At 39.7% G+C, this 21,815-nt stretch overlaps 1 protein-coding gene across 2 annotated transcripts; it reads left to right on the plus strand.

The window, feature by feature from the left end:
• The first annotated feature begins 8,500 nt into the window (after nucleotides 1-8,500).
• On the plus strand, nucleotides 8,501-21,616 carry zgc:123258 (uncharacterized protein LOC641502 homolog). Of its 2 annotated transcripts, XM_047581059.1 has the most exons (18): nucleotides 8,501-8,705; nucleotides 10,242-10,352; nucleotides 11,014-11,196; nucleotides 11,456-11,545; nucleotides 11,672-11,805; nucleotides 12,755-12,909; nucleotides 12,994-13,090; nucleotides 14,530-14,631; nucleotides 14,969-15,050; nucleotides 15,285-15,359; nucleotides 15,589-15,645; nucleotides 16,062-16,115; nucleotides 17,747-17,846; nucleotides 18,012-18,092; nucleotides 18,556-18,559; nucleotides 18,603-18,759; nucleotides 20,374-20,407; nucleotides 21,100-21,616. In XM_047581059.1, the coding sequence occupies exons 1-18, from the start codon at nucleotides 8,652-8,654 to the stop codon at nucleotides 21,138-21,140; spliced, it is 1,611 nt and encodes a 536-aa protein (XP_047437015.1). In that variant the 5' UTR covers nucleotides 8,501-8,651; the 3' UTR covers nucleotides 21,141-21,616. The 2 variants fall into 2 exon arrangements, with proteins under 2 accessions (XP_047437015.1, XP_047437014.1); XM_047581058.1 differs by lacking the exons at nucleotides 16,062-16,115; nucleotides 18,556-18,559; nucleotides 18,603-18,759; nucleotides 20,374-20,407; nucleotides 21,100-21,616 and having other exon boundaries at nucleotides 8,502-8,705; nucleotides 18,012-18,173.
• Nucleotides 21,617-21,815: the final 199 nt, after the last annotated feature.

Below are 21,815 nucleotides of genomic sequence, written 5' to 3' on the forward strand. Positions count from 1 at the left end.
TTTGTTGATAAAATACATAATAAATATATTTTAACTACTTGCCTTGGAGGTATCAACACTGACACTGAGACCAGGGGTCTTCAACGTTTTCCAGGCCACGGACCCCCAAACTGGAGGATTAAGGAGGGACCTCCTACCTACTATACTGCATGTGTTCAAAATTTAACTCGGCCTAGTGTTATTTATAAATATACGTTATTAACATTTTGCATTCAGCATTAAGCTAATTAAATAATTCACAATTTCAAATATTAATTTTTTATTTCAAACATGTGCGATAATAAGTGGCCGTACAATAAACCTATCAGCAAGGGTGATGAGGTGGAGTCAGGGCTGTTGCGGACAACTTGGGGTGAGCAGAACCATCTATAGCTCAGTGCGACTATGACAAAGGAACTGGTGGTGTTGGACCTGAGGAAGACCAAGGTGCAGGTGACCCCTGTTGCCATCCAGGGGGACAGTGTGGACATCGTTGAGGATTAGTCTCAGGCAGACTTTAATGATCCACAAGGGAAATTAATTGGTCATAGAAGCCTAATTGTCACAATAAGATGAGCTGTTGTACAGCTGAATAGAATAAGGAATATAAGCTGTAGCGTTCACTATGGCAGTGGAGCTGAATCAGTCTGCTGGAGAAGGAGCTCCTCTGACCCTCAAATGTTTGGTGTAGTGGATGGGATGGATTGTCCATAATGGAGAGCAGTTTATCTAATGTCCTCCTGTCCCTCACTGATGTGAAAGATGTGAAAGCACAGCCAGGAAGGTTTCCCTGTGAAAGCACGTATCGATCTTCTTACCCTGCTCAGTGAGCTGTGGGTGTGCTGCCTCACTCTGGATTCTGAATACAGTGATCTGAGTTCAAGTCTCAGTGGGACCTTAATGTAGCAGTCTTTCTCCCACCAAGGTAACCCCATCTAAATAGTGGTCTTTATATAACTTCAGATTCATAAAACTTTATTGCCCAGACCCCATGGGGCAATTTAAGGCACCTGTGAGCAGCATGACTTGATACACAATATATATACAAAAGCTATGTTATAAATTAATAAAACTTTTCAAACCGTCCATAGAGGATGATAATCTAATCTACTAAAGCATAAAACAATAACTTCTCTAGTTATCTCTAGTTATACACATAAATTCTAAGTACATTTTCCAAGAGTTAGTTAATAAAGATTTCTGTAGCACATGATTATATAAGGAGCCGTAAAAATGAGGGTTAAAAAAGTTTGGTTTGTAATAATTGAAATAGGTGATGTACTGGAAAGTGTCAATATGTATAGAAAAATAACAGTCATTGCAAATCCAGATAAAATTGTGGCTTGTGCAACTTTCTTATAGTTTCTGAGCTTGTTGCCAGAGGTTTCCAATACTGTTTATGACCTTTGCCATTTGTCCAGTGCGAAAATGACCTAATCAGTTAAACCGTGATCAAGCTGTCAAAAATGTACTCATATTTTAATCTGCAGAAATCATGTCAGAAAATCTCCATTAATTATATAATGAAAATCTGAAGTTAATACTTTTAACACTAAACATAAAATTAAATTACGTATGACCAAACTTTTTCTTTTGTTTCATCTCCATGTTCTTTTATGATGTTCTTCTTCTTTGTAATGTTCCTCCTGTTTCCTGCACACATCTTTGCCTCACCTCTCTTCACTTACTGCAGGAGATAACAGTAATGACTTCACTGGAATCACATAAAAACAAATGATCGTAGTGTAAAACACGCCAAAATGTGTGTTTACTTCACAGTGCAGGTGGTCACATCTCCTTGGCTCTTCTTCTTCTTCTCTCATCACATTATCGATTAACCATTCTAAAAAGGAAAAAATGATAAAATTAACTTTCTTAAGAATTGTTCTCAACATTTCTTTTAGTAATGTACCATTATTTACGGTATCACCTCTCATATTTTCCCTTGTGACCACTTTTTCATTGTTTGGTTCTATTTCTTCTTTGTTCATGTTTCTCTTGTTTCATCCTCACATAATTCTCTTCTTGGTTTCACAGCCAAGGTGTCGAGCAGCTGTGATTGTATAGAGGTCAGTACTCTGCGTTGTGGTCACAGCAGCCCCGGTTTGAATCCCGGTATGGGCTTTTGGAGAGGATGAGTCTTCATCTGTCTTACTCTTTCCATAATTTCTTCTTTCAAACTTCCTCCTTGAAACAGAAAAGTAACCATAGAAATGGAATTAATTTAACACTAAACATAAAAGGAACATAAAAGATGGAGCCACATCCTCACTGGCTCCATCTTGTTCTTTTTCTGTCTTGTTTCTTTGTCTTGTTTCTTTTTGTACAACATGGCCTCTCACATTTCTAAAGGAAATAAAATGCCAGAAAAAAAAAGTAATAAGGACACAGACAGTTATTGAACTCATTGGAATCATGTTAAAGTAAATACAAAGGATGATTAAATTCTCAATTAGAGTATGTGCTTGTCCTTGTCACATTCTTCTTTTTCTTCTTCTCTCCTCTTCACGATTGTTTTTTAAGAATGCGTTCTCTCTTACTCTCTATAAGGTTGATATCCACAGCTCTGTCAAGCAGCCGTGATCGTATAGTGGTTAGTGCTCTGCGTTGTGGTCGCAGCAACCCTGGTTTGAATCTGGGTCACGGCAAGGACTGCTCAAGGAGAAGAAATGGCTGCTCTCTTGATAGTTCCCTTTTTTTCCTTTATGGAAAGAAATAATGTTAAAATAATGAGTGATCATAATAGACGTTAGATAAATTTAAGAAATAAGTATAGACTTCACAATGGAGATAGTCTCTTCTCTTCTCTTCTCTTCTCTTCTCTTCTCTTCTCTTCTCTTCTCTTCTCTTCTCTTCTCTTCTCTTCTGCTCAAAAGACAAATGTCAAATCATTTCAGAATAATAGAACAGTGATTGAATATCAGACATAATTATCATCACACCATCAAGTAGATTTACTAACCAGAGAAGTTGTGGGGACGTTTCCTTTCGTCACGTCTCATCTGATGTCTTCTTCTCTCTTTCTCTCGAGGAATGAGGGAACTGTGATACAGCACAAATAAAATACGGAACATTGCATCAGAACAACAAGATAAATGTTTGATTATTCAGAGGAATTCTTACAGTGACATAAACTAGGGGAATATTTATCATTTTTAAAGAGAGAGGTTACAGTAGATGGTGTGTTTCTCTTTCCACAAAAGACACAAAATTAATAATTAGATGTTTTCCGTAATTTGGGGGAACAATTTGTCACATGCACCAAAAAACACTGGCCTGTGCTTGTACTGGTCAAAATTAAAAAAAAAAAAAAAAAGTGATGTAAAACGCGTGTCTCGTCATCAAACTCATCAAAAAAAAGTATCGACAGTATCAACAATGACTAAAATGGGGTTGTCAAAATAATAGAAAAATTATATATATGGAAACAATAATAGAAATAAACCAATCCATGGAGTACATGGATAAACTTCCTCATGTGTTTCTCCGTCAGGAGCTGAAATACCAGATAATGATCACACGTGGAATACAGGCTTTGACTCCACCATGTTCAAACAATAACAGACCCCAAGTTGACCACACTGAGGTCGTATCCATGGTGCTTGAATCCACTGTAAATAATCATACAGAATTAGCATCATTCAAAAATGAGCCAGGCACCATCTTGGCCCTTTTTATTTTTAATGTTAACTCAACAACCTTGGTGGAAAAAAAATCCCAATATGTATATAAATAAATAAAATATTATGTGAAATGAAAAAAAAGCAGGTAGACAAATGTATTATTATGTTAGGTTATTGCTGTTTTTACCATGAGGTTCATCCAGAACATGGATGATGCCGTAGCTGAGGAGTAACTTCTCCTGCCGTAAATCAGGGACGGCCATTTCTCAGACTACGGTGAATGTCTAGTGAAGATATCCACACTTCAGGTGCAGTTTCTTTTGAATTTCTTCTCTCGTGTTTTTCTGATTTTGTTCAGCAACAAAGTTGCACTGTTTCTTCGAAGTTCAAGTGAAGAATCGATGTAGAAGCGTCACCATGACGATCACCATGCAGTGATTTGTTCAGTTTCACATAAAAATGTTTTTATTTAAACCAGACAGGATCATTATTTTTGCAGTTTGATTTGATTTTTTTTATTTAAACGGACATCAGCCACTGGTCTTGGGGTTGTTGGTCTTTGGATGCATCTGGTGGGACTTGGCAGATCCTCTTCTCTTCCCTTGGAAGACCTTCCCTTCTTCTTTCCACCATGAATAAGTGCATCCGCAACCTCCAGCTTGAAGGCCTCAAGCTTTTTGTGCTTTCTCACAATGCCTTTGGAATCTCTACAATACATCAGCCATCCATTGTTGAATGCTATATCAGCCATTTGCCAAAAGAGGCACAGGTACCACCAGTGTGACTTAGCAGGTGACAGATAAAAGGCTACCATCATGTCAGCAAGGCCAACTCCTCTCATGTGGACATTGTATTGCGACACAATGTTTGGGCAAAGAACAACAACTCTTCTTCCCTCCTTCCTGCAGAAACGCCTGACCTCTTTAACAGGGCTTATTGCTACACAGGAGCTAGCTAAAGTGACAGCTTTATTGTCAACCCATTTCACAACAGCCACTTCTGCCTCATTATCCACCTTGTAGTCAAAGCTGCCCCTTCCTTGCTTCAGCAGTGTACGGTCATCCACAAGAGTACACCCTTTTAGTCTGTTCTTGTGGATGGTTCCCAGACTTCGCAACCCAAATGACTCTTTCAGATCACTATAAGGGGCAGAGAAGTGAAAAAGTTGTCAAAGAAGACAACACACCCTGATGGGTTCCTGATGGTTTTGCAGAGTTGAATAACCACTTTGGCCACAAGTCCAAGTTCTTTGACAGGACCGTGTTCTGTGCCAAATTTGCCCTTACCACTGTATGTCAAAAAATCATACACAATGCCAGAAACACCAGCTCGAACAAAGATTTTGATACCCCAATGGTGAGGTTTTGTTGGTAGATAGGGATGTCAGAGAGACCCAGCCTTTCTCCCCTTATAACAGACCATTGTTTCATCTATTGAGAGCTGGTTCTCACTTTTAATTTCAAAGGGCTTATTCTTTGGTTGATCTGGTGTTGTTGGTGTTGTACCAGATCTGCTTACTGTTGACATCAACCATATGTTCGACCTGTATGTTCGGTTACGTTTGGCTCCATTCGGCTTGGACTGTGAGATCAGTCCACGGTTAGACAACACAGGTTTAATTTTTTTTTTCGCTATATATTTGGAAGAGATAGTCCAATAAAGATTTTTTATCAATTTATCCAAAGAATACAAAACACTAAGTTGCTCTGCTTCAATTACAAACGCTAACTGCTAAAACTGCTAACCTCTGTGCGTCTTCCTGTTGTCCAACCAATTATACAACCTACTTATCCCTACCTACATTATGACATATATGGACGTGTCGGGTACTCACCCCAGCAGATCTGGAACTGGTACCAAAAAGTAGTGACCATCCAATGGTTTCCTCCCACCTCCAGTTGGGAGTTGGGAAACTCTGACTTGACAGACTGACTGCCACCAAGGGAAATTCTGGATAAATAAACACCTGTAGTTTGTTGATTAAATACATAATAAATATATTTTAACAACTGGATTTCCTTCCATTCTGGTTGTACCTATGTAGATCTGTACTGAATTAAAGAACACTAATAATTTACTGACTTGTGGAAACCAGCCAATTGTTATTATACAATTAAACTGTCAATTAACGTCAATAAGGTAGGATTTAAAAGACGCACTGTTACAAACATCAATCCTGTCCTTTAGCTTTATTGTAGAGCAGTGGTCTTTAGCATTAGTCAGTGAATAACCTCTGATGTCTGTGATCTGTGAGTGTCTACTGACTAATGCTGCTGTTACATGTAGAAATCCCCATGAACTGAGTTATTTTATACGTATGTACGGCAACAGCCCCTTTTCTTCCCTTTCCCTCTCCAGCTCATTATTCCTGTTTTCCAGTTCTCTGTTTTCTCCATCTCATTCTTTATTTCCTCCCACTCTTTTAACTTCTCTGTCTGTTCCTTTTCCTTTTCCTTTAGTTGTTTGTTTTCTTCCTCCAGTCCTTCCTTTTTCCCCTCCAGGTCTTTTATTTTCTCCTCCATCCCTGTGTCCACATATGCGGACATAATGTTTTCCAAAAACTACTACATAGATGATGCTTAGTTTTTACAGTTCTCAGGTCCTAATAATCTCAAAACACCATGGAGAAATTAAAAATATATAGCAAACAAAAGCTCAGGTCTCAAGAGGTTAAACAAATGTGATGGAGCGAGAGGCACACAGCTGTTAATATACTATACAGTAGTAACACATAATTCATGAGTAGTAAGAGAGAATAAAACAACAAAGACACAACAGACACAACAATGGGACATACAGCAAGGTAGAATAAATTGTCTGATTTCTGTTGTGAATTGTGTTACATGGATCTGCATGCAAGTAGAGAATATATAGACAAGACAAAATTCATATTCTCCACTTAAAATGCATTGTCAGCAACACGAGAGTTGCGAGAGCAAAAGCAGTGGTGCAGTAGCCACGCACTTAGGAAACACTCGAGTCAGAGAAGATATCCGGCAGCTATTCAGGTCAGGGTCAGGCAGCAAAAGGCAGCTGCTGTGCTTATCTCGACTTCTGACACAGCTTCAGGGGTGAGACAGGAAGTCTCCATGTGCGCTTGAAAATCCATCACCATATGGTTAGTTTCTGATGCTGAGCTTTTCTCTGGCGTGTAGTGGCAGACAACAAAGATGACAGATTTTTACCTATTCACACAGTTAGAACTTAAATCAATCTGACGAATGTATTCAAATACATGTTATGTGCCGTATACTGTACATACATACTGAAATGCATTCTTGATGAATCCCAGAATGCTGTAGTCGACCTCCTGAACCAAATGGTCTTTTTTTATACAAGCACATGGCACAGCTAGTAATTGTTGTTGTTATCTGTTAAGCATCTGTTTATGATCATTAGTAATGTTATTCTCTGTACCCTGTTTTCCATGGAAAAGGCAATCATGGGAAACAGATGAATTTGACATATCGGGCTCAGCAAGTACCTGATTACATCTTGAGCAATCGAGTCTACTGGCTGTTAGCTAATTGGTGCTGAGGAAGAGTATTGTGGATGGCATCTCAGGGTAGATCGCCATAAAAACATGAACACGTGTAGCTTCACCCTCCACTGACTTTTTACTGAGTGATTTGCATTAATCATACAGACCAGGTTTGGTGTCATGGACATAGTAACGGATAAGAGAAATTTCATGGAAAAATATATTACATAAATGCACCATGCTGCCATTGCTGGCAGCAGTTAGCGTCACATGTCATTCACTTGTCAGTAGCTGTGCACAGTCCATTGAAAACTGGTGACTCTGTTGGTAGGTGCATTAACGCCACCTACTGGACAACACACGGGACATCTGAATGTCACTCAGCATTACAACTGCACAAGTTACATACATATCACTGTGCAACACAATATCGCATGGTGTTTCCACAGATGTCTACATTGGTTATATGACACTGAATGTTGCTGAAAGATGATTCAACAGTGTCTGAAATCAAACTGCTCCCTCACGGTTCAGGCTGCTGGTAGTGTATTGTTTTGGGAGGATATTTTCTTGGTACACCTTGATTATTGTAGTTGACCATGTATATCCCTTTATGACCACACCATCACCCACCAATCACGTCAAACTGGTTTCTTGAAGGTGGCAGTGGGTTGCTGAACTCAAATGACCTGCACAGTGACCAGATCTCATCTCAGTAGAGGACCTTTGAGACGTGGTGGAGAGAGATAAACAACTCTGAAGCAACCACGTGATGTTATCATGTCAGTTTCTCTACCATGTCAGAGAAATAACTCCAGCACCTTGTTGAATCCGTACCACAGCAATTAAGGCAGTTAAGTGTTTATGCTGGTCAGACACAGGAGTTCTTTCAGCTCCAGACTGATTACACCACAATGCACTACAGTGCGCCACAGGAAGTCATTCCAGCCTGTGGCCATTAACCTGCACAACTTCTCTCTCTGAGTGTGCATAACCCATATTTATAACCATATCTATGCTGATATTGCACAATAAGTCATTTTCTATTGTACTTGTTATCTTATTTTCATATACTTGTGCATATTTCCCTGTATAATATTGGACTTTGGACTCACCATATACAATAACCCCAATTTATAACCGTATCCAGTGTTATTATAGATTAGATTGATGCTATTGTTATTGCCTACATTGTTCTTAAAACACTTTGAGTAGGAGCTGCTGTAACGAAAATAACATAGCTAATTGTCCATTTCTACTGGAGTTTTATATATACATTATTGCTTTAACATGTGTAAAAGAACCAGAACAGATCTTTCAAAAGCCACCTTTATTATTCTTGTACGCTAAATTATACGCGTCTTCATCTGTTGACGATGCGACGCTGCGAGGTGAAACAGAAACCAGTGGGTCAGCGCGTCATGTGACATACAGGAAGTAGCAGGCAGCTAAACAGTAGCCATGAAGATACAAGTAACCTAGCTCATAGAGAAAAAAAAGTGCCTCCGCGTCATAAAGAAGTACAGTAGGAGTTTAAAGACTAGTGTCGAGAAGCCAATGTAACCAACATGGACGGAGCTCTCAGAATCGTCCTTTTCTCCGTCGTTTTCTTGGTGTCTCAGGTAAGTCAAAGGACGACATTAACAACCAACTGACGGGCCCGGTAGCTTCATTTAGCGTCGAAAAAAACAAAAACAAAAACCGTCCGTGACTTGTGTTAACCGTCTAAACTAAACTGTAAGTGTGTAGTCAGTTCACGGAGCTAATGTGTGGGTTAAACCCTCCATGTGTTGTCCGGTAAACACCGAGACCGTGGCGGCTGCTGTGGGCGAGCTAAGGGCTGTTTACCGTCAACCTGTTTATATGCTGCTCTCGGCTCATAACGACAGGAAATCAGTAAAGTAGATGACACGAAGGTTTATACAACTCTTTGGTCTTTTAGGGTCTCCCGTGTAAAGGACATTGGTCCACTAGGGTCTACGTTCAGACACGCTGTCTTGGTGAAGGGACTTTCCTCGTTGTCTCACTGCACCAACAAGGAAGTGGCGATGATTTATTTATTTATAGGAATGTACATAAAAGTACTTAAATATCCATAAAGACATAGGCATTTCTTCGTTTTACGACATTTATATATCTTTTTTTTTATAGTATTATCTCATTTAGATATGCCTTAAATATAGAGATGCCAAAATAATATTTTTTTTTTATTTTTTTGTCTTCCAAACTTGAAACTCGAAAACCAAACTTAATGTTTACATATGTTAAATTTGACAGGTTATCCAATCTTTAAAGTGATCCAAAAAGTGTGTTTTCAATCTCAGATTTATAGAAAGGGAAGTAGCAACGTGTTCACCTCAAGAATGAGGACGGACGGGATTGTCAGACGCTTGTACTTGCCAAAACATTAGTCGAATGCATTGTAATACTGTGATAGTTCAGCCGTACCATTGTCTTTGTGGTGTTATTCAATTTGTTGGATTGAATTAAACACTAAAGTGTTTCTGTTATTTATTTAGTGTACTTGTGTCGACGTAACAGAAACACGTGTCAGTACAACACGACACAACACAGTGGTACTGCAAACCACAGCCTTCAAAATGAAAACACAGTTTAGTCTGTGTTTTTTATAAAGAAAAAAAAAGAGAAGAGAAGACAAAAACATGCTGAATACCATAACTTTCATGGAGCAATGGTACATGTTTTTACTTGATGTAAGTAAGACACAGTTCCTGCTGGTTTGTTATTCCATTTCAGATCGTTACATGCTAGAGCTGAGCAGTGGTTTATTGCCTCTTTATTGTCCCTTGAAGGATGTGAGTTAAGGGTGAAGGGTGTTATCTCCTGGTTAGCTGAATTATTGTTTCATTTGATACTTGTTACAACCCTCCTGTAGTGTGTTTATTGATAGAGGTGAATCCGTTATATTTCACTGTAGAGTGAATGGTATGTACTTTTGAGTAAGCATGTAAATCCAGTGGCCGGAGTGTGACCATGAACAGTCGTTCGGACCCCAGATACAATGTGCTGCGCTCTGCTCTACGCTCCTGCAGTCAGTGTGTTTATCTGAGCCAGGTGTTTTATTTTTACAAAACTGGCCTGGATTAAGGTATTTTCTTTGTGTGGACCATAAAATAATAATATTTCTTTCCCAACAGATACATTGCCAAGAAGCGATCTTACACATCTCCGGTGATAGTACTGATCGTGATTACTGCATCGTTTACAATCAGTCCTGGACTCCTCTTTCAGAAACTCTTGATAATGCAGTAAGTTGTGATTCCTTCTTAGCCACTATTGTGTTGTGTCATATTGTTAGGATCAGAAAATAAGGAACATCACAATCAGGTTTTTTCTTTGCCCCTCGGTCATTTGATATTTTGTATTTTTATTCTTTTATTTCTTACTCGTATTCTCCTGGTTCACATATGCACTGTCAAACTGTAATCACCACATTAAACTTAACAATCAATCCAAAAAGCAGATAGTAATAAATAGTTATACAGTGTAAGAAAGCTATTCCTTAAAGATTTTCATTTTATTTAATACAGTAGAATTGCCTTCATTATGCAAAATAAATAACACAAGAGAAAGTAAAAGTGTATTCGTTCTTACCACAGAAAACGCTTAGTGTTAGGTGGTTTTAACAAAATAAATGACCAGTTAACAAACTTAAATATTTTTATAAATAGTTGTATGTGACTTAACATTAACATTCACACTCTCATCAAATCATAATCCTGCTTTGACCACATTATAAAAGTCTACAATAGAAATCACAGTTTAATAAAGTTCTTCATGGCAGCAGCAGCAGACAAGTTTTGGTCACGTTTTTTAACATTTGGTTTTGGTTAATGGCAGATATGAAACAAAATGCAGCAGATCAGGCTCGGCTATTTGCTCAATCTGATGGTTTCTTCACGTTTCCAGACGCAGTACCCACTGGTGAACCTGACCTCCACTGTGCTGTGTAACGCCTCAGGGGTCAGTCCAGATGTGGTAAAAGGAAAGGCGGTGGTGGTGTTGAGAGGCGACTGTAATTTCAGCCAGAAAGCTCTTGTTGCTCAGAGCCTCGGTGCTACAACTTTGCTCATTGCCAGCGACCAAGTAATGGTAAGTACTTCCTTCTGTATTTGGACGTTTATGTTTTCATGTGTTTTAAATGGCTCAGCCATCATGAGGGCACATATGCAACATGTAAGATCTACCCACAGAAGTGAAATAAGGAAGTGACACATTAATGTTGGGGGTTTCCATCTGAATGCACTTATTTATCTTTCCTGTCATCAGTCTGTTTGCCATCTCGCCAGATGTGTTTCTGTCTAACCAAATGTATTGATAAAAATCTCTTTTAAACTTCCTGTCTCTTCAGGTAACTCCTTCTGCCAATGCCTCAGAGTATGCAAAGGTAAAGATTCCTCTGGCCCTCATGAGGCACAGGGACTTCCTGGAAGCACAGCAGGTCAGAATTTTCACATTTTGTTCTGCTGCTAATCCATCTCGTTTCATTTCAAAAGTCGATATGATAAAGAAGATCCGACTAGATGTGAGGTCGGCCTTTAAATTGTCGACTCTTGTGCACCCACAGGTGTTTGGCGAAGAGATGCAGGTGAAACTGTACGCTCCGCCTTACGCAAAGATTGACCCGAGCATTGCCGTCATCCTGCTGATTGCCATGGTCACCGTCGTCCTGGGGGGCCTCTGGAGCGGGGCGTGCGAAAAGTAAAGTTTTGCTGTTGCATATCAAGAGATTCGATTGAAACAGACACCAGAAAAAAAATCGTTTTATTTCATATGCACAGACTACCCAGATGATGTCACTGGTTACATTATTAGGTGCACACGGTCAACTGCCTGGGAAGAAATGTCTAATCAGTGACACGTAGCAGTAACTAAGAGCATCTAGACACGTAGATGTGGGCAAGGTGATTCAAAACCAACATCAGAATGAAGAAGAAAGGTCATTTAAATAACTTTGAGCATGGCGTGGTTGTTGGTGCTAGACACGCTGGTCTTAGTGTTTCAGAAAACTCTGATCTACTGGGATTTTCCACATACAACCGTGTGTAGAAAGAAAGCTCAGAGGAGATTGGCTGGACTGGTTCAGGCTGATAGAAAGGCACCAGTAACTCAAATAACAGCGGTTACACCTGAGGTATGCAGAAAAGCATCTCCAAAAACGAGACTGACTGCTGCAGCAGGAGACCCAACTGGGTGCCACTCCTCACAGCTAAGAACCAAAACCTGAGGCTACAATTCACAGGGACAAAAAAACTGACATTCAGATCGTAGAACCAGTATTTGATGCAACTTGAAGCCACGGTGTAAAGGTGCTGGGTTTTTTCTTGGCATGCTGTGGGCCTCATAGTACCTTATGACTGTTGTTTAAACAGTCTACCACAGTATTGTTGCCGTTTATCCCTTTATGACCGCAGTGTATTTATCTTGTGTTGACCACTTTCAGCAGGATAACGCACCATGTGTAGCTGTGTTGAACGTAGATGGCGCTGCATGAGCAGATGCTACTATGCACCACTTTCTCTCAGCTCACATCAACAGCCATACTGTGGATGTTTAGTCTTATTCTTCTTTTTCATGACTTTCTATATTTAAGTGCAATAGGTTGCAAAAGTGCACCAACGTAATGAAAATGTTTTTGTGTTTGTGGCAGGGACCGGTTGAACAGTGGTACTGCAGGTAGAGGAGGTGGAGAAAGCAAAGCAGACAGCGGAGAGCTTTCCCTCTACTCCCCTCTCAAAGTGGTCATCTTTGTTGCCATGATGTGTGGGATGCTTGTCCTCATGTACTTTTTCTACAACATCCTTGGTGAGGAGTCAGAAAAATCAGCTCAGTTCAATTTGTGACCTTGTCTGGCGTTTTGTTGATGTGATTTTATTTTATTTTTTTCAGTTTACGTCATTATTGCCATATTCTGCCTTGCGTCTGCGTCTGCGTTGTTCAGCTGTCTGGATGCAGTGATGGACAAAATGGGTTGTGGCACTTTGAGGTATGAGCGTCACTCTTTAAGAAAAATAAATAAAAGGTTTATATATGCATCTGCAAAAGTACACAAAATATTCCATCAGTGTTGGTGAAACATTAAACGAAAAGATACTTGAAGATGCTTTGAAGGCGTAGCGACTGCATTATAAAAATCAGGAGCTCAGAGAAAACCATTTCCGCCTGTGTGTGTGTGTGTGTGTGTGTGTGTGTGTGTGTGTGTGTGTGTGTGTGTGTGTGTGTGTGTGTGTGTGTCAGCACCAGCTGTGCAACAAGACAGTAAATATCAAACTTTAACCCTCAGGCATCCTTTTGATTTACTGCCCTCTTGTAACCTTAGTGGACAAAAACGTCCATGTCCAAAAACCGCTATAAAAACTAAATGGATTCATATTTTTTTCTGCTTTTTTTTCCCTCCGTATGTCTCTTAAACCACTTCAGCACTTTTCAAAATTACCAAACATCCAATCATTTTGAGTAATTTTAACCTTTTAGATGCCAGTTTGTCAACTTGAAATCACTGTTGTTTTTACGAGAAAAAGAAAAAAAGAAAAATTAGCTGCGGCATTTTTTTCAGATCAGTCTTGGGTATGACCAAGATTATCTAAAATACTGACTTGATTGCGTCATTAGTTTTTTTTGTAACATCATATTTAAAATGAACTACCCTCTTGTAACATTGGTGGACAAAAATGTCCCATTGACTTTTTCTCAGCCGTGACGCAAAAAAATCATTAATTCTGCAATATTCCGATTATTATTATTTTTGAGAAAAATGGCCAAATCTGTCATTTTTATTACTCAACACTGAAATGAGCCACTTCCCCATTATAGAGCCTGTGAATAAAATGCTATTTCCTTCATTATTGAGCTTATTGGGCTGTGACTTCAAGTAATCAAACTGGCATTCAAACATGACATGTAAAGTGTTTTGTAACGTGCTCAAGGTGCTCAAGAGATTTATGCAGAATAAAAAGGAAAAAATATTAATCCATTAAGTTTTTACATCAGTTTTTGGACGTGGACGTTTTTTATTTGTTATGAGGGGGTTCAGAATTTGTGTAGAGATAGACTTTGTTACAAAAAAACGTGCCATATGCACTAACACAGCCAAAATGGCTTCCAAATGAAGAAGAAAATTTTGCCCAAATGGACAAAAATGTCCCTAACGTTGCCTGAGGGTTAATATTTAATGTTATTTACTGGTTACAGTTTGGTTCTGAGTTGGGTACGGTTCATTTATAGGAACTACTATTTACACAGATTCCTGGTGTATTGTATGATATAGATGATATATGTATAAATATTTTACCACTTTACCTGGTGTCTTCATGAATGTATAGTGGTCAAAGTGAGAAGGTGCTATGTCACTATGACAGGTCCGTAGACTTTGTTTGACCATCAAGTAGACTTTGTTTAACTTTCCGTGTCTGTCTCTTTCCCCAGTTTTTCTGTCCGAAATTGGAACTTCTCCGTGAGGTCTATTGTGCTGGCCGCCGTGTGCATCACCATTGCTGTGATCTGGGGAGTGTACAGAAATGAAGACAGGTACTGTCAGGTGGTTCAGTGATAAAGGAGAAAATGCCTTCGGTTAAAATGATCTGGAACTCAGTTTTACCACTGTTGGATATAGTATAACTGAGTAAACACATCTGGTGGGTGAATTCAGATGTTAGTGATTTCTTTTCTTCTTCAAGCTCAAGTAAATTATTTAAAATACAGAGTAAATGTGTGAGAATTTAAATACAATTAACACATACTTTAAACTTTTACAGTGTATGAATATGTTTAACAGCTACTGTGTTTTTTAAGCAGTGGAGTAGCTGCTGCTGTAGTCAGATGTTGGATATAAATGACAGATTGAAGAGATTTTACGTTCTTGCAGGTGGATCTGGATCCTGCAGGACCTCCTTGGCATCGCCTTCTGCCTCAACTTCATGAAGACCATTTCACTGTCCAATTTCAAGGTCTGCCCTCTCCCCTGAGAATCTCCCCTCTCCTTCCCCTAATAACTAAGATTTGTATTGTAATTGTTACATTTCTTGGAGCATTTGTTGTCCTCTGCCATTAGCACGTCACACGCTGCTCTGTGGCCAACAAGACAAACCTTTCTGTTTTTTTCCGTCATTCTGATAAAGTGGTATCGTGTTATTATTTTCGGTGCAGTTTGTGATTTTTCTTGCCTTCCCACTGTCTCGTAGATCTGCGTGATACTGCTGACCCTCCTGCTTGTGTATGACGTCTTCTTTGTTTTCATCACTCCTTTCTTCACCAAGGTATGTACATATTTATTTTAGTTGCACCAGGATGTCTGTTCTGGACAGGTGGTGTGTGTATTTAAGGAGGAACTGTAATTGTTTTTTCAACCATAAACATCTTGTGTTTAATCCTTTGTCGGCTCATATTTTGAAGTAAGTGAGATGAAATTTGCAAAGAGATGTACACACAACTGTGTGTCTGTGATTTGTAAGGCTACATATCAACGCTTTGTGTCTCTGTCAACAGAATGGAGTCAGCATCATGGTGCAGGTTGCCTTGGGCCCGGATGCCTCCGGAGAGAAGGTAATCTCACTTTGTGTCTACCCCCACCAAAGGGAACTCCACCAAATTGTGTTTTAGGCTTTTGCTAAAACAACAAATTTCATGCTCATTTGTTTTCACTGCTTTTGTGTATTTTACAGATAAGATGTTGTTAAAAAAAAAAATAAATAATTAATTTGTTTTACTTTGGCTTATTTTGATGAACATCACTGTCAGATGATACTAATACTATTAATGTCTAGGATCTTAAATCTGCAGTGGTCTTCTCACCAAAGCCACAAACTAGTCACAAGCTAAACGCTGAGCTTGGTGGAATTCCCTGTCCAGCTTGTACAGGCTTCATTAACATCCTGGCTGAGATGCTCTGCTTGTTGTTTGAGAGGAACAATAGACTGATTGACTAACTGTGCGCTGGGTTTGGGTGGGCTCTGTCGTAGACACAAGGTAACATGGTGGAGATCCCCGCTGAACCCCAGGCTCCCACTGAGAAAGTAAGACTTGACTTGTTACCCATCCACTGCATTTCTGTTAGTGCTGCAACCTGAGGTAGGGAGGGATGGTGTCAGAGAAAACGTGCTTCTGCTTCCCGATAATTATGTGATGAAAGTGAAAGCTTTTGCATGGGGTACTTCCTTTCATTATTTTTATATACGTTTCATACAGACACACATGTCTCAGATCTCAGATCTGCCCGTATGTTTAATATTTGGTGAATTTAAACTGATGATAGAAATGCCTTACTTCACTAATAATCAAAAAACAAAGACATAATGCCACTTCATTTCAATTCAGATTACATAAACAGCTAAATCAGTTTCATTATATTTACTTTAAATTGTATTTATTTCAGTTCAATTCAGTTTTCAGTTCATTTCAATAACAAAATCATTTAAATTCTTTTCAATTCAATTTTCTCTTTCTGTCTTAATTTACCTTAATTTACCTATCTTAATTTACATATAGCATATCTTTACATGGTATGGTAAAGACCTTAGACTGCTGCTCAACATTTCCACCTTCGTTATTTTTATTTAGCCTTTATTTAAATCTCTTTCAAGAGAGACCTGACCAAGAACAGGCAGCCGTGCATCCACAACATAAAGTTACTGACAGAAAATCCATACAACAAGAACACAATTTACACACAAGTCACTTGGTGATTATGCTAAAAGGAAACTACACTAGTTAAAACATGAACCGACACTTAAATCAACCTCTAAGACCTTCAACATGGATTTAAAAAACATCAAATGATGTTGACGCTCTGAAAGACATTTTACAACCTTGCACATGTCAAAGATGAGTAGGAAAAACCAGAACCAGTGGCAGCTGTCTGCCTCAACTGGAATGAGATCACCGTAGCTCGTATGTGAAAACAAGTCACTTACGGTATGTACTAACTATAGGCCTTTCCCTTCCCTTTCTGAGGGACATGTGACGGCTGCTGCTCATGAGTCACTTGCATTTAAAGGCAGAAGCTTTGCTCAGGCTGCATCTGTTTTAGTTTTTCTTTCATCACTGTAAAATGTTGTTGAATTTTGGCTTTACATATTTACTGACATATGTTGGTATCCATATTCTATCTGTGTCAACGTGAACATGAAAGGGTTTCCATTTTGCTGACATGCCTGCAGCAGTAGTGAAGCTGAACCAGTTTCGCCAACAGTTCTATTCCTGTATTTTCTTGGCATCTCTCTGAGGAATTATATTGTGTAAAGACACACCTGTGTACAGACAACAGGACAGTCTTTAGCAGGTTATTATGTGACAGTTTGAATAGTTTGCTTATCGGAATTTGTGTGGGATGTTACTTTAGGTAACAAGCAGTATGTGTTAACCCCTGACCCTCCAGTCTGTAGCTAAGGAATCCCAGTAACACATCTTCGACTAGCACTTACACAGCAACAGCAGTGCCAGTGTTTACTAACGCAGTGATAATAACTGGTGGGATTTGCAGATTCACTCAAGCAGAATTGTCCACACACCATACACACATTTAGATGGTATTTTATAAATTACAGAGTAGTAGTGTAGCCACTGTGTTTGGTTTTATACAGCGCCAATAATATCAGTGCGGCCGCACGTTCTCCTTTTAAATATGTGAAATGTTTTGTTTTCTCAGCTGCCTGTGGTGATGCGTGTCCCGCGGTTCTCTGCCTGGGCTCAGAACCTGTGTGTGATGCAGTTCTCTATTCTGGGTTACGGAGATATCATCATCCCAGGTGAGGTTAAAGTGTCACTCTGCTTCCTGGTTTCATGTCATCTTTATCTGCTCAGTTCCGGTTGCCTTTGTAACTGGAAGGTTGTGTCAGATGTTTAATATAAAAGCAAAAGGCTGACGTTTGTGATCTAATGCGAGACTTTCTGCATCGTCATTGGCCATGTAGGTCTCCTGGTGGCGTACTGCAGCAGGTTTGATGTTTGGGTCAACAGTCCCAAGAGGATCTACTTCGTCAGCTCCTGCATAGGTACCTCATCTCTCAGTCACTGTACAACCAGCTGAAAGTTTACTAATTTATATTACTATTATTATATGTTAACTAATAAATAAATGTGTCCTTAAATAGCTGTTTAGTGAACTGCTGTCATTTTGATGACCACTAGGTGTCTCTGTTTGTTTCCCCCAAACTGAATCCTCTGCTGACGGACCTCAAATGAATGCTGTGCTCTGTGTGTCTGTCTGTCTGTCTGTGTGTCTGACTGTCTGTCTGTGTGTCTGTCTGTCTGTGTGTCTGTCTGTCTTTCTGTGTGTCTGACTGTCTGTGTGTCTGTGTGTCTGCTTCGTTTTAGTCTTCTGTGCTGTCTGCGTCTGTGTGTCTGTCTGTGTGTCTTCTGTGTGTCTGTGTCTTGTGTCTCTGTCGTCTGTGTGTCTGTCTGTCGTCTTGTCTGTTGTGTGTGTGTCTGTCTTTTTCGTCTGTTTCTGAGGACGAGCTTAGTTGACTCTTTTCTGTGTCCTTTTGTCCGTTCTCTTTCTGCAGCTATGTGGGAATGATACTGACATTTGCTGTGATGCTGCTGTCGGGGATGGGCCAGCCCGCCCTGCTCTACCTAGTGCCCTTCACCCTGATCACCTCTGCCGTGTTGGCAGCGTGCAGGGGAGAGATGAGGACCTTCTGGGCAGGAACCACGTACGAGGTGAGAGGGGCAGAGACGGTTTGGTTGAGAGCTGCGATTAAACGAGTGCTTTCAGTCAGATTAAATTGCATCTGCTTTCCTCGTGCATGAGTGATGTGTGATTGTCAGCAGCGGTTCCTTAAACTACAGTTACAGATGCAATAGAGTGAGGTATACTCCAAGATGTATGATGGCCACACCTAGACACTAGAATGGCATTGTAAATATTTGCCTTACTAATATGAAGAAAAGCTAACATGCTTCCGTTGCACGCTGCTTGTGCGTAACAATGTAAAATAAGCAACTTTGTGCAGCACAACAAAAAGCCATTTCCGGTCCCAATAGAGGTTTTTCGTGCCAGATATTTCTGCTCGTCATAGTGGGGAAGGCACAGGTGTGTTAATGACGGCTTGGTTCTGTTAAGCATCCCCCTATATCATGAATGTAAACTCTGACGCACAGAAGCAGGAAAGTCCTGCTAAGTGGAATCCAGCCGTGATTAATACACCTGTGTTCTCCATACTAGGATGGACCAAAATATCTGCTGTGACAAATGTCTATCTATATGTCTGCCCCAGATTCTTTGCAGTCCTGGCAACAAAACTGGCTTTTCGCTTGTAGAATTTCTGCTGAACAAGTTCTTCTTGGTTTACAGTCGTTGTAAACCACCGAGTTACAAACCTTCCCTCTTCCAGCTACATAGCTGATGTCAGCCGGTGCCTTGTCATGCAAATAAATTGAGACAAGACTGAGAGTCTACCCGACACTCGAGGCTCTTCCAAATAGAAAGTATCATTCCTTGAGGCAGTTTCCCATTCCCTCATGACATGAAACTCCGTTACGACTGTGAGTTTTCTCTAACATTAGTTAGCGTCAAGTGCTTTATTCCGGCGCCCTGCGTTATGTTTTAATCTCCCTGTGACCTTTATTTTAATCACTCAGTTCTGTAACTGGAAACACTGAATAAACACGGCAGCATCAGTACATTGTCATTACCCTCATGTGGGATTATGACCTAATCTATTCTAGTACACAGGCTTCCTTTGAAGAACTGAGTGTCCATTTAAGTCTGACATCTGCTCTGGCATCGAGTGAATTACACCCAGTCATTACTGTTGTTTGATGCCACCTACAATGAGCCAGACATGATGTGATATTTCACAACGAGTGAGAATTCCAAGAGAAGCATATTAAAAGTGTCTCAGCTCATTTATTTATTAATTTAGTTGTGCATCAGGTCAGATCAAATACAGACCCTCAAAAGATCAGTGTTTTATTAATACAAACGTAGTTGCTTTTCATACCGTCCCTTAAATTCTCATATTGCTCTCATGTAATTCCCAGTCAGTGACAGTTAACGGCCATTGTTGGTACAGAAGCAAAACTAACTTGTTCTGACTTTAAATTTACACTGGTGGTAATCAGGTAATCATAATGTGATTGTAATGCAAAAGCTAAAAGAGATCTTGAATACATCAGAGACTAGAGTTCCCTGCAGGTTTATTGACCCAACTGGCCTTAAAGTGAGTGAAGGATTTTTAGGGCGTGTGTGTGTTTGTGAGAGAGACAGAGAAAGAGAGAGATGAAAAAGACCAGGAAAGAGTTTTGATTCTGACCTAGCTTCATTTTCACCAGGTCTTGGACTCATCACGGGAACCTTTGCTACCAGGTTTGCTTCCCTCTAGACTGCCTCCCCTGCATCTCTCCTATCATTGATGTTGCTTACTGCAGTGCCTTATCGTCAATTACAGCTTCTTTTATGCCAATTTCTTTTACTTTTAGCGTTTTAACTCCTGATTTCCAGGGTCAGCGTGATATCTCAAGACAAAAACGACTTTAAAATGCAAATGACTTGTGGAGTCAAAGTTTAGACGGTACAGTGTTTTGCATTAATTGACCACCAGGTGTCTCCTGTCGAGTGAAAACAATCTTAATGTGTCTGAGAAGTTTAGCAGCCACTAGTGGACTTGTCTTAAAGGCGTGGCCCTGGAATAGCATTACCTTCTTCTCTTTGTTTCTTTTGTTTGCAGTTTGTTTTATCAGTATCCACTCTCTGCACTCATCCATCTTTTGCAATCAACAGGAATTAATACTCTTACCCCTCCACCCCTCATTTAGCTACCAACATGTCCATGTTGTCCTCTACATGCTGTTGCTTGCAGTTACTTAAATGTGGGAAAGCTGTGGCATGGATTTTGGGATGTGTTATTTCTTTGGTGGTGTATTTGTAGGACGTTGCATATGCGGTATGCATTGCAAATTAAAATCTCATCTAAGTGACCGTCTTTCTCTCTCCGTCTGCTGTCCAGTGAATCACAACTTGAACCTGAATGACTAATGTTGTCTTTCCTCTCTCTTTAGAGGGAAGAACTGTCCACGCCGTAGACGGTGAAAGATGCTGACTTACAGTGTTGACCCAGAACCCAACTGCTGGATGCTTGTTGTTGTTATTTTTTTTTTTTTAAATCACATTTTAATACTACACTTACCAAGCAAGGGATTGCCTGTTATTGATCAAAATATTCTTAAAACAACAGGTTGATTTGATTGACCTGAACGGTTGGGATGTTAATAAATGCTGTGTAGGTGGAACAAATGTAATTATAACACTTGTTTAGTGCCTGAGAGATATGTTAGGTTAATTTTCAGAAAACTGTAATGACTTTTGCCTTTTGTGATGATTGCGTACAAAAAATTGAGAACGCACTTTATAATATTCTGCTTCTTGAGTGTTTCGTTTGGAGAAGAGTGGGGGTCGGGTTTAATTTACTCGTAGCTGCAGCGAGATGCATTTTGATAACTGGGGTTTCTGTGTAACCCGTTTGTAAGATGTGATTTCTTTCATTGCCTTATATTAAAAAAAAGGACTTCTATTTAATTATGTTGTATGTGGATTTTTTTTCCCCTAGGAATAAAATGTTGCTTTAGATAAATGATACGTTTCCAATGATTGGGAATGAAAATGATATACTGACTCGCAGAATTTGTGTTTGGGAGGTAGCCAGGGACTAGATCAGGGGTGTCAAACTCTTGTTAGTTCAGGGGCCGCGTACAGTACAATATGATCTCAAGGGGGC

Source organism: Mugil cephalus, chromosome 3 (genome assembly GCF_022458985.1).
Source record: "Mugil cephalus isolate CIBA_MC_2020 chromosome 3, CIBA_Mcephalus_1.1, whole genome shotgun sequence".
Taxonomy (NCBI): domain Eukaryota; kingdom Metazoa; phylum Chordata; class Actinopteri; order Mugiliformes; family Mugilidae; genus Mugil; species Mugil cephalus.